This window comes from Molossus molossus, unplaced genomic scaffold (assembly GCF_014108415.1).
Source record: "Molossus molossus isolate mMolMol1 unplaced genomic scaffold, mMolMol1.p scaffold_m16_p_3, whole genome shotgun sequence".
Lineage (NCBI taxonomy): Eukaryota > Metazoa > Chordata > Mammalia > Chiroptera > Molossidae > Molossus > Molossus molossus.
Window position 1 is genome coordinate 52,512,570 of NW_023425366.1, and position 14,811 is coordinate 52,527,380.

The following is a 14,811-nucleotide window of genomic DNA, read 5'->3' on the forward strand; positions in this document are numbered from 1 at the left end:
CAAGGATCTCCCTCCACTACTTTGTCGGGGGGAAACCGTACCTGAGAAGCTTATCAACTCTTGGGCCCTGCGATTAGTGCCTGCAGCTGCGACCCTGAGCCCATCTCGTGCTCGGAAGTCGCGGGCCGGCTCAAAGCCTCGCGAGGCCTCGGGCTCGCCTGCCGCCCTGCGGCGCGGCCTGCTCTCTTCCCGCCTGCTGGCCGCTGGAGTCCCGACGCTGTGCCGGAGCGCGCTGCCCAGCGCGGCCGGGAACCTGAAGCCAAGCCTACTGCAGGGTGGACGCGTCCCAAACGCCGGGATCCTGCAAATTGAGCGCAGACTGAGAACCTCCTGGACAGACTCTCTTCCAGTTCCCCCATTCAAAGTCACACCAAAACCCATCGTTCGCCATATCACATACTGAAAATGATTTTATTTTATCCATTTACATTTAACTTGATATAAACTTGTCCGGAAAAGTCAATATGCTTTATATTAGCTCAAACATTTATTAAGAAAACCAAATTCCATAAATAAGCACAGACAATAAGTTAAAACATATCACAAATTGACCAGTATGTAACAAGAATGCTTTATCTACACAAAACATCCTATTTCACATGTTTGTTCATTCTTCGAAAGCGCTTCTGTTCTCTGGGTTTGGATTTGACCAGCACATGCAGAAAGAGCTGATTGTGTTTCTCTGTACAAAGTTGCAGGGTTGCAGATGTCCGAGCGCACCCATCGGCGGCCGGCAGGGGCCAGGGCAGTGGCCAAGGGGCACGAGGGACGACAGGACGACCACAAAACAACCAAGGGCACAGAGCAGCGAGGAGAAACGGAAAAGCAAACAAACCCCTGTCCAGAAGGATCCAGAAAAGAGATGTGGCTTTTGCTTTTACAAAAGGAAAATTTTCTTACATGTCTATTTTATTATTTCTTATAAAGACTTATCAAAATGGATAAGATCACCTCTTCATCACATGACTGCTTTAGTCTACTCCTGCCAAAAATCCACTGGCATGTTCCTCCTGAGAAGCTTTCCCTTCAATACCCTCACACAGTTGTGCTTAAGAAAATAAAAGATAAAATAAAAGCTTTTTTTTTTTTTTGCAAGCCAATAGAGGGGTGCATTGATGTGACTGGGTGGATGAGGCAGATAGGGTGGTGGAAAAGTAAACAAAGAGGAGTTTGAAGAATACAAGGATAAATCAAATTATATCAGTTGGGCCCTCAGATGAGGCGGTTGGTAGCAGATGCTTGTCCTCCCTTAGACAAAAAAATCCCTAACATTGTGCTGTCCCTTGAACACGTCCGTGTGTGACTTAGGTGCACTGTGTATGTGTGTGCATGTGATTATCGTGTCTGAGAGTGAGCGAGAGTGCGAGTGTGTGTATGTTTCTGCCCACAAACCAGTCCATTGGTGTCTGATTTCAGATCCTGAGTCGACTCCCTGGTAAGTAAAATGGCGGGAAGGATGCTTTTTGCAGGGCGCGGGAGCAGGGACACGTGGCGTGGGGAAAGAAGGGACCGGAGGGAAGGCGGCTGGAGAGGGGGTCGTAGGCGTCGTGTTGAAGGTGTGAGTGGGAATGCCGCCAGTCAGAAGGCCGGGAGGGGGGCGCGAGCGGGGAGGCGGGTGTCGCGGGAAAGGTTGGGGTGAGGCCCTAGAGATGGGGCGTGGGGAGGAACTGGGTGACCGGGTTAGAGGAGCTGGCGGGGAGGGGGAAGTGGGGAGGGGACACCGGGGCGAGCGAAATCGGGCGGAGGGGAGGCCTAGTGTGCTGGGGCACGGGGTGAGCCCGAGAGAGAGGAGAGGACAAAACGAGACGTGGCGGAGCCGGGGCCGGGACGGGGCAGGGCACGCGGGCAGGGTCCCGGGCAGCGAGCGGGACCCCGGGCGCGCGCCCGAGGGGCCTCGGGGCGGCTCTGGGGCGGAGCGGGCCGGGCGCGGCGGCATTAAGTGAAGCTCATGGAGACTGTGTGCTCTAGCGCCTTGCGGCGGAGGGAGGCGATGCTCGTGCCCCGCCACACGTCGCTGCTGTCCGGAGAGCTGCAGAGCTGGGGCGAGCCAGAGACGTTACTGGGGCCAGGGAGGGAGGCGGGCACCATGCCGGGGAAGGCGGGCTGGTAGAGGTGCGACTGCAGCCCCGCGCCGTTGGAGCCCGCCAGACTGTTGGACAGGCCCATGGAGTTGGGCGGCGGACCCGCCGCCAGGCTGCACTGGGACAGCGACTGTGCCATGGCTTGCTGCCTGCCCAGCGCCGGCGGCAGCGGCAGCTGTGACACGCCCGGCATGGCGGCCGCCGCCCAGCGGGTGTCGTTGGCGTGGAAAGAGCACAGGCTGTCGCCCATGGCGGCGGCGGCAGCAGCGGCGGCTGATGGAAACTGAGGCAGGCCTGGCGTGGGCAGCAGAGTGCCGGGCGCGCGGAACACATTGGTGGTCTTCTTGCGCTTCTTCCACTTAGCTCGCCGGTTCTGGAACCAGACCTGGCGGGGCAGGGAGGGAGAAAGACAGGGCGCTGTTAGGGAGCTGGAGTCCACGAGGGGTGGGGGATTGAGTCCGAGAAACCCACGTCAGATACACCCACTCAGCCGCAGGCCGAACAAGTGCCATAGGTCCCACACGCCCCCACAGCCAGCCAGAGACCCTGGTTCTCCAACAGCTCCAGTCAGCTGGCGCCCCTTGCACCCACCAAATGCCCACTCACTTAGTCCTAAATGATCGTGATCATGCCCCGGGGCGCTTACACACCATGCAAACATAACCCCCGCGTGCAGTGCTCGCCACGACCCTGCATGCCGGCGCATTCGGTGCACGGCTTAGATGCACGGGTCTGCAAGCAGGCATGTGTCAAGGCTGGATCCACAGGTGTACAAATGAAGATAAACATGTGTACCCATGTGGCTTAATAGTGTGCCTTATAACACTGATGGGGTATAGAATTTTCAGAAACGCGGGAAATTTGGAAATTGATGAAGGGCCGTGCATGACATAGCCAGTTTCAAAATCGAAAGACAAAGGAAAACCCTAACGCCACGGATGACAGAGTAGTAGTTCGTGTGGGAAAGAGCGCCACTGAGCTACGGTGTTGTTTGGGTTGCCACCGCGACTTTCTGATTCATAGCAAAGGTACAATTGACACAGATCTCTGTGCCTCATTCACAAACCCCTCTAAAGGCACCTTTATGTGGGCTGTGCAGGTGTGCAGGAACCTGCTGCCAGAGCTCTGAGCCCCAGGGCCTTCAAGTGTGTTCTTTTAGGGAACTTACTGGGGATCCCAGATAACAAGGCCTTTGATTCCCTCACACTCTCCCCCTTTCACCTACAAACCAAAAGCAAATTTTCTGACCACTACAAATTAAAGAAGTTTAAAGCTCACACTAGTTATGAGTCAATTTAATTTTCCTAGACAAACCCATATTTAAAGAGATGTGTTGGATAAAATAAACTCCAAATGAAAATAAGCCTCCTTACTAGTTCTTTCTTAACAGAGACCCTGAAATTTCAGACCTTACCAGACAAATTCACCTGTGGATGTCAAATTCACTACCACAGGGAGAGGAATGGTTCTTCCTGAAAGCTATCAAGTACTTAACTGCCTGACTAATATAATCTCTCACCTACCATATTTTAATTTGATCTTTAAAAAAAAAAATAGCCAGCATGACTACTTGGCAGGCTTGCAGTTTAGTATCTAGTCAGTTGAATATAAATGATATGTGTAAATATAAATGATATAGAACACAGCTCAGATACTGATTGAGTTTCCTTAGAATTTGGCCAATGCAATTTGATCACCATCTTTGTGGCTAAAGGTTATTCATCTGTTAATCCAAGTTCTTTCGTGTTCATTTTGCAAACTAAAGTATCATGAGTCTGGACATACCTGACCCCCTTTTCGGTAAACCAGCTATGCACAGCTAGTTCACACTAGTCAAGTGGAGACTCCCTCCCAGCTTACTAGCGTGAACTACATTTTGCAATCTAGAATTCTGCCCGCCTTTGGGCCAGCCGTGGCCTGTTCTACCATCTCGGCGCTATCGCCCACCATTTTATATCTCTCTGCTTTCTACCCCATTTCCCACGTTTCTGTTTACACCAGTGTCCAGATTGGGTAAAGATCCCCGGTCCCTTCCCTGCTAAAGCTGGTGGCGCAGCGGATTAATGAGGCAGTAGGGCCCAGGTGGTGGCTGGGATCAATGCAGCCCATGGTGGATTGAGCTGTTAGAGGCCCTCGGTGGAGGGTTACCCGCAAGAGCCAAGGAAAGAACTGAGAGGAGACCTGTGGTCACAGGTCGCTTTGTATTACCATCCAAGGTGGGGCTGGGGGGAGGCAAACCAGGGGGAGTCCTAGACAGAGACCATACCTGTGTCTAACTGGTCCCCACACCTCACACTCCACACCAGGATATATTTTGAGATATCTATAAATTAAAGACCAGTTTCTAACACCTTGCAAGTGTCAGTGAATCCCAAAATGCTTGAATGTTTGGGACGGACAGCAGAGGAGGAGGGTGGTGGACTTGGAGGAGTGGGAGAGAAGCAGAAGAAAGAATGGGGAGGGATTGCCCAGTGGAATTTCAGTAGAAAACACCCCACAGCAAGGTTTCTGAGTCTCAGGCACAGGTGGAAAAGAACAGCTGTTAAAGAACTAAATATTGTAGGAATAATCAAAAAATCGTGCTCAATTATGTTTGAGGGTTAGTAGTCAAATGATGGCTACAAAATTTTTTATGTTTCATGGTTTACTGGGGTTGAGAAAAAAATCTTCATGGGGCCTGGGCACCTCCGTTCCAAGCTATGATGCATATGTTTTTAAAATGTGAATGTTTCCACTTGAAAACTAGAGCATGACTGATTAAAATGCAGGCAAAACCTAAGGGAGATTTTGAGAATGCACAGATGACAACTCCAGAAAATATATTAACCGCAGCCACGGCCAACTTTGTACTCAGTTTGAAATGCAGCTCTTCTCAGAAAATGCTTAATACAACAGTGAGAATCTAATGGAGGTTGGAATTTAAAAATCCACTTTTGTGGTATCTGCTGTTACAGTAATATAGACATACTGTAAATGTATTTTAAAATATATAGTCCGTTTAATTCCCCACTTATAAATGGCTCAGAAATAGAGAAAGAGAGGGAGAAGGAGAGAATATTACTTTTTCCCCCTTCGAAACAAACGTTTTATGAAGATCTCATTGGAATCCAGCAAATGATTAATGTGAAGATTTGGGAGGAAATCTGGGGAGTTATATTAAAGCCTAGATCTCAGGTTCATTTCGATCAGCCAGCCGTGAACTCTGGGCCGAATTCATTACACTTTAATAGTGCTGGGAGAGGAAGAAAATGCAATTTCTCATTCCATTAGAAAACTAGAAAATACTCTCAGCTTGTCCCCCTATTAAGATGTGGCAGGTGACAGGGCCATTCTGGGGGACACGGTCAATGGAATTACAGCACATTATTTTTGTTCCTATAAAATATTGAAAGGCAAGCCTGACTGTGCAGAAGTTATTTCACTGATTTGGTTTTTATGTAAATAAAATATTGAAAGTTAATTAATCCGTGCTAGAGACTAATGATTATGCTTATTATATTGCATTTGATCGCGTAATTTGCATGATTCTCGCATTGCTGCTTAATAAGCCATTCCAGGTTATAAATAATTCTGAAATTGGTTTCTAATAATGGCATGCTATAAAAGGAATGGTTTTATTATACTAGCCAGAAAAGGGGAGCAATATCAAACATGGAATTGGCCTCCATGTGAGTAGAGGTGCTTTAATACATACTTAAAAGTATGATATATATCAGATATAAATAAAAAAATAAGTATGTTGAGACATTTAGTCTACAACCAGAAAGCATCCTTAAAAACATACAATTGCAATAAATTAAATGTTTAGATAATTTTTAATCAGTGCAGTGGCCCACGTACTAAAAAGAATGTGTGGCAATCTGTTAACTATAAAGAAAACTATGAAGTACTCATCATATAAGAACATAAACCAATTACTATTTAATTTAAATTTGGTCAAGGAGCAATGGTAGAGTGAATGGTGAAGTAAATACATTTTCCATAAATTATTTTTGCATTATATTACATAATGTTAATCATTTTGAAATGTTAATTAAAAAGGTTATGTTGATCTGATTACTTTTTAAACTATGGAACATTATTTTTAAAAATATTGAAATTGCCACTCTATTAAATTGTTCCTATCAGCAGCCTCAAGCTATTATCTTTGCTTGAACATTATGCTAGAACAATTAAAGTACTTTGTCTCTTTCTTCTTGATTATCCTTTTGTGTACTTTTTTGAAAATAACTGTTTCTATTGCATAGTTTATATTTTGTTTCATTTGCAACTTTTTCTATTAGAAGATTCACTGCCATTAACCTTTGGAAGATCTAATAAAGTTTAATAGACCTTATTTTCTTTTTCATAAAGTCAGTTGTCCAATTATGTTTTATTTGTGATTCTAAGTTCTATTTTAATTTAAACTAATTATCAGTATGCCTAGGTTAAGCAACAGCATTTTACTCTTTAAAACAAAAATTATTAGATAGTATTTCTCTTGAAGGACAAAAAGCAAATTTATGAATTTTGAACCTACCAGATGTTATCATTTGAACCTACAAGCCAGGGTTATCATTAGCAGTAATGGGAGTGTTAAAATTGTACATTTCTTTTAAAGTTTAAACTCAACTTCAGATTTAAAAAGAGGTGCGAGGTAAAAAAAAAAAAATTAAAGAGCATTAGTAATATATATCTACACAATGTAATTAACATTCTTTTGGTGCTTATTTAGCAATGGCCCATGGTTCAGGGCTTCCAAAGTTCACTAATGAAACCACCCAGGTTTATATTGAGTAAAAATGTTAATCTATTTTATACCTAAATATTACTCTATTAATTTGACCACTTTGAGTGCCCAATGACACTCATTTGCTGACTATTTAAAACAGAAGCACACATTATTTTTCCAGGTTAAGTCTTTAAAATGCCCAATGGAGAAAAAAATATCCATCACTGTGATTATGGACACCTATCTCTCTTCTTAGATCAAATGTAAAGTAACTGAGATCTTTAAACTTAATTTGTAAAAGAATCTAGAGCTGAAATTAACGCCCAGGATTAACGGACAGAAAATACCACATCCAAGACAGGAAATGAAGGTTTTCAGCACCCTGGATAGGTCCTGATTAAGCGTGCGTCTGGAAATTTCTCCTCCAGCACCTGCCCACAAAATATTTGATACATTGTTTTCATTCTTTTAAAAAGCGGGGGAAATGGGATTCATTAGACTTATGCTTTTATTTACCCTGTTTTCAGAAAAGTTGTAGGTGTGATTTTCCGTTATATATAATTTACAACTTGGAGAATGGTTGAACAGAACAAGGGGTCAAGAATGATTTTGTCTACTATCTGTCAATCTTTCCTGCCCTAAATGTCTTGTCTTCAGATCGGATATCCAAATCAGAAAACCTTCATTTTTCCCCCCGTTTTTTTAGGGATAAACCGAGGCTCAGAGCCTGTGAGGATCGTTGCAGCCCCCTTCAGCACACTGTTTAACCACCAAAGTTCAAATCCTTTGAAAGCATCAAAGCTAGGGGTATGTTGTCTGAGAGCGGTGGGACAGTAATATTCAGGAGACTAAAGCACCGTGAAACTCAGGTGTGGATCTCTTTTAAAAGAGATCCCTTATGCCTTATTTTTTTCCCTTTTCATGTTTTCTGTATAATTGTTACATTCACCCATTTATCCAGACGCTTAACACAAACTCGTTAGAGGATAACGAAATACTTATCAATAACGCAAGCTGGAGTGGAAGTGAGAGCCCGGCTTAGCCGCCTGGGACACGCGTAGGGTGGAAGACACAGAGGTTCCCTTCTCAGGAGGAAGAAGGAGACCTAGTAGTCCAACAATGCCGCTTCGGTTTTGAAGAGTTTCTGCTGGTATGTGGTTATAGTGGTGGGAGATTGAGGCCCCACCTGCCCACTGGGGGATGGCGATGAGGACAGTTTCCGGGCAGAGGAGCTAACTCGACCCAGGAACCCATAGGCTTCCAAAGAGAAGCCAGGATCGCGGCAGGGGAAGGAAAGACCCCTCTTCCTTTGCCCAAATCCTCCCGCCGCTCGATGTCTTCTGCCCCAACACCAACGCCCGGTGTACCTGCACTCGGGATTCTGTCAGCCCGATGCGCAGCGCCAGCTCCTCGCGCATGAAGATGTCAGGGTAGTGCGTCTTGGCGAAGCTCCTCTCCAACTCGTTGAGCTGCGCCGGGGTGAAGCGCGTCCGGTGGCGCTTCTGTTTCTGTTGGCCCTGCTGCTGGCCGGTTTGGCTGGGGTTCGGGCCGCCTTGGGGCCCCGGCTGCTTGTCCGGGTCCTTCGCGCTCACTGCCAGCGAGGCCGGCGTGGAGCCCACAGTGGTGATGTCCTCCCCAGGCAGCAGAGTGGCTCCCTCGACTGGGTCGGAGTTGGGCGCTAGATCCCCCGGATGGCCCCCGGGGTCGGAGCCCCCCACGCCCAACCTACACTTCACCGCCTCCCGGTGGCCCAGAAGCTCAGCGGCATCTTTCATACCTGAGGAGGCAAGGAGACCGCGGTCACTACCTTCCTAGTGATGCCAGAAAGAATTGTCCTCCCCGCGTGGTCCTCCTGCAGCCCCATCCTCGGCTCCCTCCACGCCCAGGTTCACCCTAGGAAGGAAACTGCTAGGATGCTCGGCTGGGCTCCCCAGGATTTGGACTGCCAGGCTGGAATCCGATCTCCCGGCCCTGTCCTCTCTCTCCGCGGCCGGCTCCCCAAGGCAGCACATGCTCTCGTTTCTCACACAACGAAACACTCCTAGTCCCGGCAATGAAACATGCCTTGGAGTCCCTTCCATGAACCATACCCCTGGCGCCCCAGGAACCGGAGAGCATATCCGAGAGGAAAAAAGAAAGGAAAAGAAAGAAAATTAAACTATTCGTAGATTGCTGCCCCACCTGCGTGCGCTTAGGCAGCCTGACGAAATCTACCTCCGGCCTTGAGCCGATTCCCTCTCACTTTCGGAAGATGAGTAAGTCTCAAAGCCTTCCACCCCCCGAAATCAACCCAAATCAGCTCCGCCTCCCCCTCAAATCAGAGAAAGTGTTTGGAAAATGGAGTCACATCCATCACCAAAGATTCCCAAACCGGAAACCCAGACAATATTAAAGAAACTCAAGTAAACTCTATAGACACAGCAGTGAATCAAACTTTAGGGAATTCAACTTCTCTTTCCGGAGAAATAAAAGGCGCGATCCTCTCAGCCATTGGCAACGCGGAGTCTTTTGCAGGCAACCATGCCTGTGAGGATGAATTTGGCTTTTCTCTTTTCTCTACGAGCACACTTAGCAAATCCGCTTCAATTGCTGCGGCTTCTCCTTCATCCCAGATTATTACAAATTCAATCACACTTAGACGAAGAGGAGAGAAAAAAGTAGTGGGGAGAGAGAAAAGAAGAGAAAGAAATCCCAAATCAAAGCAAACAGGAGGGGGAACGAGAGAAAGAAACCTGCCTTCAAACAAATTATCACAGGGTAGATCGCCTTTCCAAAATAATAATAATAATAATGATAATAATGATAATGATAATAAGGGGAAGAGGGGAGGAGGAAGAAATAGGAAAAACAAAAAGTAACATTTCCAAACTCGTTTTTTCAGATCTACATATTCCATAGATTTTTTTTTAAAAGACGATGTTAAATCAAATTAAACTTTAATGCAGCACAATTACTTTAAAAGAAATTAGTCCATTTAGGGCGCATTAAGGTAAAATAAGGAACAAATTGACAATTTCCTGCCCAGGCTTCTCCTGGCTGCCCCGGCGAGAGGCGCGCACTCACCTAGTCTGGCGTCCAGGAGGTCGGCGTGAGACAGCATCGCGCACCGCTCCAGGGTGAAAGCTGTTCCCCCCAAAATTTTAGCGGCTTTAAGTTATTTAAAATAGATATAAGCTATAAGCTATACGATATAGATATATATAGATCACCTAAATGAAAGAAAATTCGGTTTGTGGTTAAAAAGGGGGCTTCTTGCATTATAATGTCCTTTAGAGAGACGGGGAGGTGCTTAACAGTTGAATGAACCCGTGAGCAGCTCGGCAAGGGGACCAATCAGGAGGGCAGCCTGCAAATGTCAGCGCCCGGAGAGTCCCCCACTCCGCCCGCCCGCCCGCCCGCGCCCGCCCGGAGGAGGCGGTGGTGGCAGCCCGGGAGGCTCCAGCCCCAAGCAGCAGCTATGGAAGCGACGGCCGCCTCGGCCGCGCCCTGGGTTTCCGGCCCGACCTAGTTAGTGTTTCCCTGCGATTTTCTCCAGGCACGCCTTTCCTTCACCTAGTTCCGCCCTGCTAGCTCCAAAGGCGCAGCTCTGTCTCCTTGAGCTAGAATCTTCCTAGGGAAGACAAGGCTGGGGACAGGGCAGGGCATGACCCCCGCGTGACCTGAGAGTCTTCTCCGCCCGCACGCTCTGAGCCAGACTCGGACCAGGCGGGCATGTGAATCCAGAGCACAAGGGCACACCGCGGCCTCCAGACTGCGCATAGACTTCGCTGCCACCCAGCAGGCCTGGGCCTAGGGTCCAGACGCCCCGACTGGGACCCCGAGCATACTGACTCCCTGGCTTTCCGCAGGGCTAGAGCGCAGAAATGGAGTCGACTTCCCCGGAGCTTCCAGGTCCCACACGCAGTGTTGATTCATGCACTCGACACTTCCAGCCCGGCTCCCTCTCCTCCGCCGGACACACGCTAGCATCCTTGCCTCAAACCCGCTCTTTTGGTCCAAGTTTCTAAGTTCTGCTCGGCTCTCAACTCCACTTAAGGCTGTAAATAAAGTTAAATGCTCTTTATTTTCCTCTTGAATATGTTAAACTACTTGAACAATTTAAAGTGCTTTGCACAAGTGAAGCGAACCATTTCTAATGTTCTGATTTTTCAGAGCCAGCCAACAACAAAGTTTAGATTAGTAATATATTTCTAACCAGAGTAATTTTCAAGATCATTAGGCATTTATGTAATTAGTGCCAAATCTATAAGCTTTTATTACGATTATTAGAGTAAAATCAGTATAAATTTGTACTAATTTACTACTGTTTAGACTTGGCTGTCAAGCCCAGAGGTTCTTATTGTAAATGATAACTGAGGAAATTAAGTGCAAAATTCTGTACCATTTCTGATCTGCTCCTAAACAATCCGTTTCAATTGTATTTGTAGCAGAACATAATGCCCTTTTAAAGTTATTTGACTTGTATTTTTATTTGCAACACAAGAAAAATGCCCTCTACCCGGGCACAATGAAAACTGATATTTACTACTATCAACTTGATTAACATTGATTTTTAATTCGAGAGTGATGCAATTAAGATTATTCATTTAGTGCAAATAAAGCTTCCACAAAGGGGTGGCCCTATGAAGTCTGTTTTAAATAATACCGAGCAAATGGCTTTTTTTGTTCGCTGTCCAATTGACTTACACAAAACATTGGAAATGCTGCCTGAGAGCAGATGCGAGAGGAAGCGTGTGTGTGTGTGTGTGTGTGTGTGTGTGTGTGTGTGTATGTGTACGCGCGCGCGTGCGCGCGCCCCCTTAGCTGTGTGTGTGACAAGGACCGAGCAAGGAGACAAAGGAGGCGGCAATGCGAACTCTGAAGCAGTTTTGCTTCCTCCTCCTTCTCTCCTGAAGCCCGTTCCCCTCCTCCCATGCACACACACGTGCGCGCGCGCACACTGCACACACACGTGTGAGTGCCGGGCTTCAGCCACACCAGTTCCTTCTGAGCTGAGGAGACCGTTTCCCCCGAAGCTCCGGGCCTTGCTGCTGCCAACGCGACCTCTGTGGGACTGGAGCCTCGGAACCGCGGGCTCCAGTTTGGCGGAGTTTGGGCGGAGGCGTGTTTGGGAGCCGCGAGGATGTTCGGCAAGAGCCTAAAGTACTTTAGAGAAAGGGTTTGCTTGAGAGGAAAAGATCTAGACCTAAAGCAAATAGAGTCCCTGCAATAAAAGCTGCCCCTTCCCCAAACAAAACCCCAAATCTAGACGCTACGGCGCTGGGCGAGCGCGGCAAAAGGCAGGATAGAGGCCCAGGACACGGCGGCGTGCGCCCTGGACGTGGCTTTCCAGGGCGCACCTGACTGTACATATCCGGGGACTCTTGGGGGTTTGTGCCCGATTGGGTGGGGCTTGCGGGGTATCCGAGAGGGGAACACAGGGGCGGAGGTGCGGAGACGTGTCGGAGGAAGAGAGGGGCCCTGACAGAGGCACCTGGCTTCTCCGAACAGGCAGGTCTGCGGAGGCCCTCACTGCGGAGGCTCTGCACCCTATCTGGAGGGAAGGAGGAGAGGCCAAGACCAGGGAGGAGAAGGAGAAGGGCGCGGGAGCCCCGTCCACACCAGTGTGCATACAAGCGCTCGTGTCATTCCACGGCCGCCCCCAGAACAACCACCGGCGGTGCAGCGTCCTCCCACACGCACAGCTCGTATATTCTGTTTTGTTGTATTTTTCGGGTCGATAAATAAATGTGTAATAGTTAATGTGAAGACACATCAGAGTAATAACAATGGGACGAAATCAAAGGATTATCCATCTCTGTTAGTAACCGCTGAATAACAATGTTGCGGCGTGATTGATAGCCCGCTTCATTTTATGACTTTTCTATTGGTCTTGATTTTTATAGCAGTATAAACAAACTAAATCATTTCTTCAAGACTTCAGAGCATAAGCATGGGTGGGGGAGGGTGGAAAGATAAAGGAAAGGGGGGGAGGAAATCTGAGAGTGGGAGGGGGTAAAGAGAGAAGTGTGGGGGCATCGAGGTGGGGAGGATGAAAGCTGGAGCTGGAGCCGGAGCCAGGATTCGGGAGCCTGCTACCAGCAGGCGTGGCGGGGAAAACGACAATAGTCTGGATGTAAAATGCTCGTCCCGGCATCCGGTTCCCTCTCTGCTGGTCGTTTTGGCCAACGTCTGAATCCACCTGGGCAGGGCCTGAAGATGTATTTACCAGAGTTTTATTCCCCATCATCTTCCCACGTTCCTGGGGCAGCCGGGAAAGTGCCGGTCAGGCCCATTGCTATTGATAATTTAAGGCATTTCCCACATGATCATGGGAACTGAAGTCCCTAACAAGGCGAGGTTTTAGCGCAATGACCCCCAAATCTTCAGAATGACAATAATGTCTTCAGAAATCACTTCAAAGCAAAGTAAAAGGATTTTCTATGACGGATCCAGTGATTTTTCCTCAATAAATAGGTTTTAGATTGTTACACACACGTAGAAGTGGAACAAAGGGAACTACCAGAAAATATATTGGTTGCCCCTAATAAAATTTATTTAGACAGTTTACTTCTCATAAAAAATAGAGATTGAATTTTGTACAAGAACCTGCCAAGGGGCGATGCACAGGGAAATCATTTTTTCTTTCTCCCCCCCCACCCCCACCCCTTCTCCTTTTTAACGAAGCACAAAGAGCACTTAAAGGCCAAGACACACTCAGACCCAGCCAGAGAACTTTGTAGTTTTGAGAGAAGTCAGCTTTCTGGGAAATACAGATTTAAATATATAAATCCTTGATGGCTGATTATGTAAACTACAAAAACGGCAACTTTAAAACCAGTGTCTTTTTTCCTGTTTTGTCATCCTGGTCCTGAGCAAGATTTAGAAACATGGTGTGACTGAATGGGTAGGTGGGATGAGGTGGGAGTTCAGGACAGCAAGTGTTTTAATGATGGATATATGCCGATTAGGTTTGTACTTCTGATCCCCCCTCCCCCATTGTATATCTGTGTTTATTGTGAATCCTTTGTAGAGTCAGACAGACAATAAAAATATATACTGGGTGCTTTTGAAGAATTGGATATTGTGCCCGGAACCCTAATTGCTTTTTCTAGGTTCGGAAACCTTGGGTGTTTATTAAATGTAACTTTGGGCTGCTTGGGTTGTTTGTAAACTGCTCGCTTTTCTTTGCAGACAGTGGGCTGAAATATGGCGTGTAGTTATTCACATTCCTGCTATTAAATGCTGAATTGTAACATTGTTCCCTTTAATGAGCAGCGCCTCCCTCAATAATTAACGATCTCACATTTTCCTATTTTCTTGCCTGATGAAAAGAATCAATTTTAATTCGTGGTAAATTACAGCCATGCTTTTGGGTATTATTTGCTTACAGAAAACAAATCAAGTGACTTGATCACTCCTGTTTACTTTTCCAGATATGCAATAACCAAAACGCAATGGCAAATCAGATCTTGTTCCTTAGGCCTACCTTACAACCTCAAAAAGAATAAAGGGTGGGGGCAAAACTCGAGGAAGAATTAGCTCTCAAGTTCACTTTGTTTGAAACAATGCCCATCTCTGGTCCCAGGTGCCAGAACCAATTATCCCCCCCCCCGCCCCGCCCACCAATTCCCCACCCCAGTCGTCCCAGATAAGTGTCAGTGGTCCACACTAGAGTTTGGGACTGCTTAATGTCTGGCTAGTTTGGGGGGAGTCCATTGGAGGGTGGGGTGAATGGAAGGAAGAAGATCTGGGAGGGCAGCCAAGTCTCTTGGAATGGGTGACAGACGCTTAAAAGAACTCTCTCGAGGTTCCCTTTAAAAGAAACCATAGCCAAAGAAGCTTTGGCTGAGTGCTCCTGCTACTGCGAAAGCCGCCAAGGCTCGCCTTCCAGCGGCGGTTCTCAAGGGCTGAGTGAGCGCCTTTAACCTCTAGCGAAACAGCACTGCGCTCAGCCCAAACGAGCATTCTCTCTAGGCCTCCCTGGGCCGGGAGCGCAGGGACTTCGGGCTGCTCTCAGCCGGAGTTGTTCTGTTGATG

At 47.4% G+C, this 14,811-nt stretch overlaps 1 protein-coding gene across 1 annotated transcript; it reads right to left on the reverse strand.

The window, feature by feature from the left end:
• Positions 1 to 392: 392 nt before the first annotated feature.
• On the reverse strand, positions 393 to 10,056 carry LOC118642802 (orthopedia homeobox). Its single transcript, XM_036280752.1, has 3 exons — positions 9,856 to 10,056; positions 8,160 to 8,569; positions 393 to 2,466 (listed from the first exon to the last, which is right to left on the reverse strand). The coding sequence occupies exons 1-3, from the start codon at positions 9,890 to 9,892 to the stop codon at positions 1,936 to 1,938; spliced, it is 978 nt and encodes a 325-aa protein (XP_036136645.1). The 5' UTR covers positions 9,893 to 10,056; the 3' UTR covers positions 393 to 1,935.
• Positions 10,057 to 14,811: the final 4,755 nt, after the last annotated feature.

Coding starts and splice junctions, on each gene's coding strand:
- LOC118642802 (XM_036280752.1), bottom strand. CDS start 9,892: ATGCTGTCTCACGCCGACCTCCTGGACGCCAGACTAG. Junction 8,570..9,855: donor CCTCCTGGACGCCAGACTAG/GTGAGTGCGCGC, acceptor TTGCCTCCTCAG/GTATGAAAGATGCCGCTGAG. Junction 2,467..8,159: donor TGACAGAATCCCGAGTGCAG/GTACACCGGGCG, acceptor CTGCCCCGCCAG/GTCTGGTTCCAGAACCGGCG.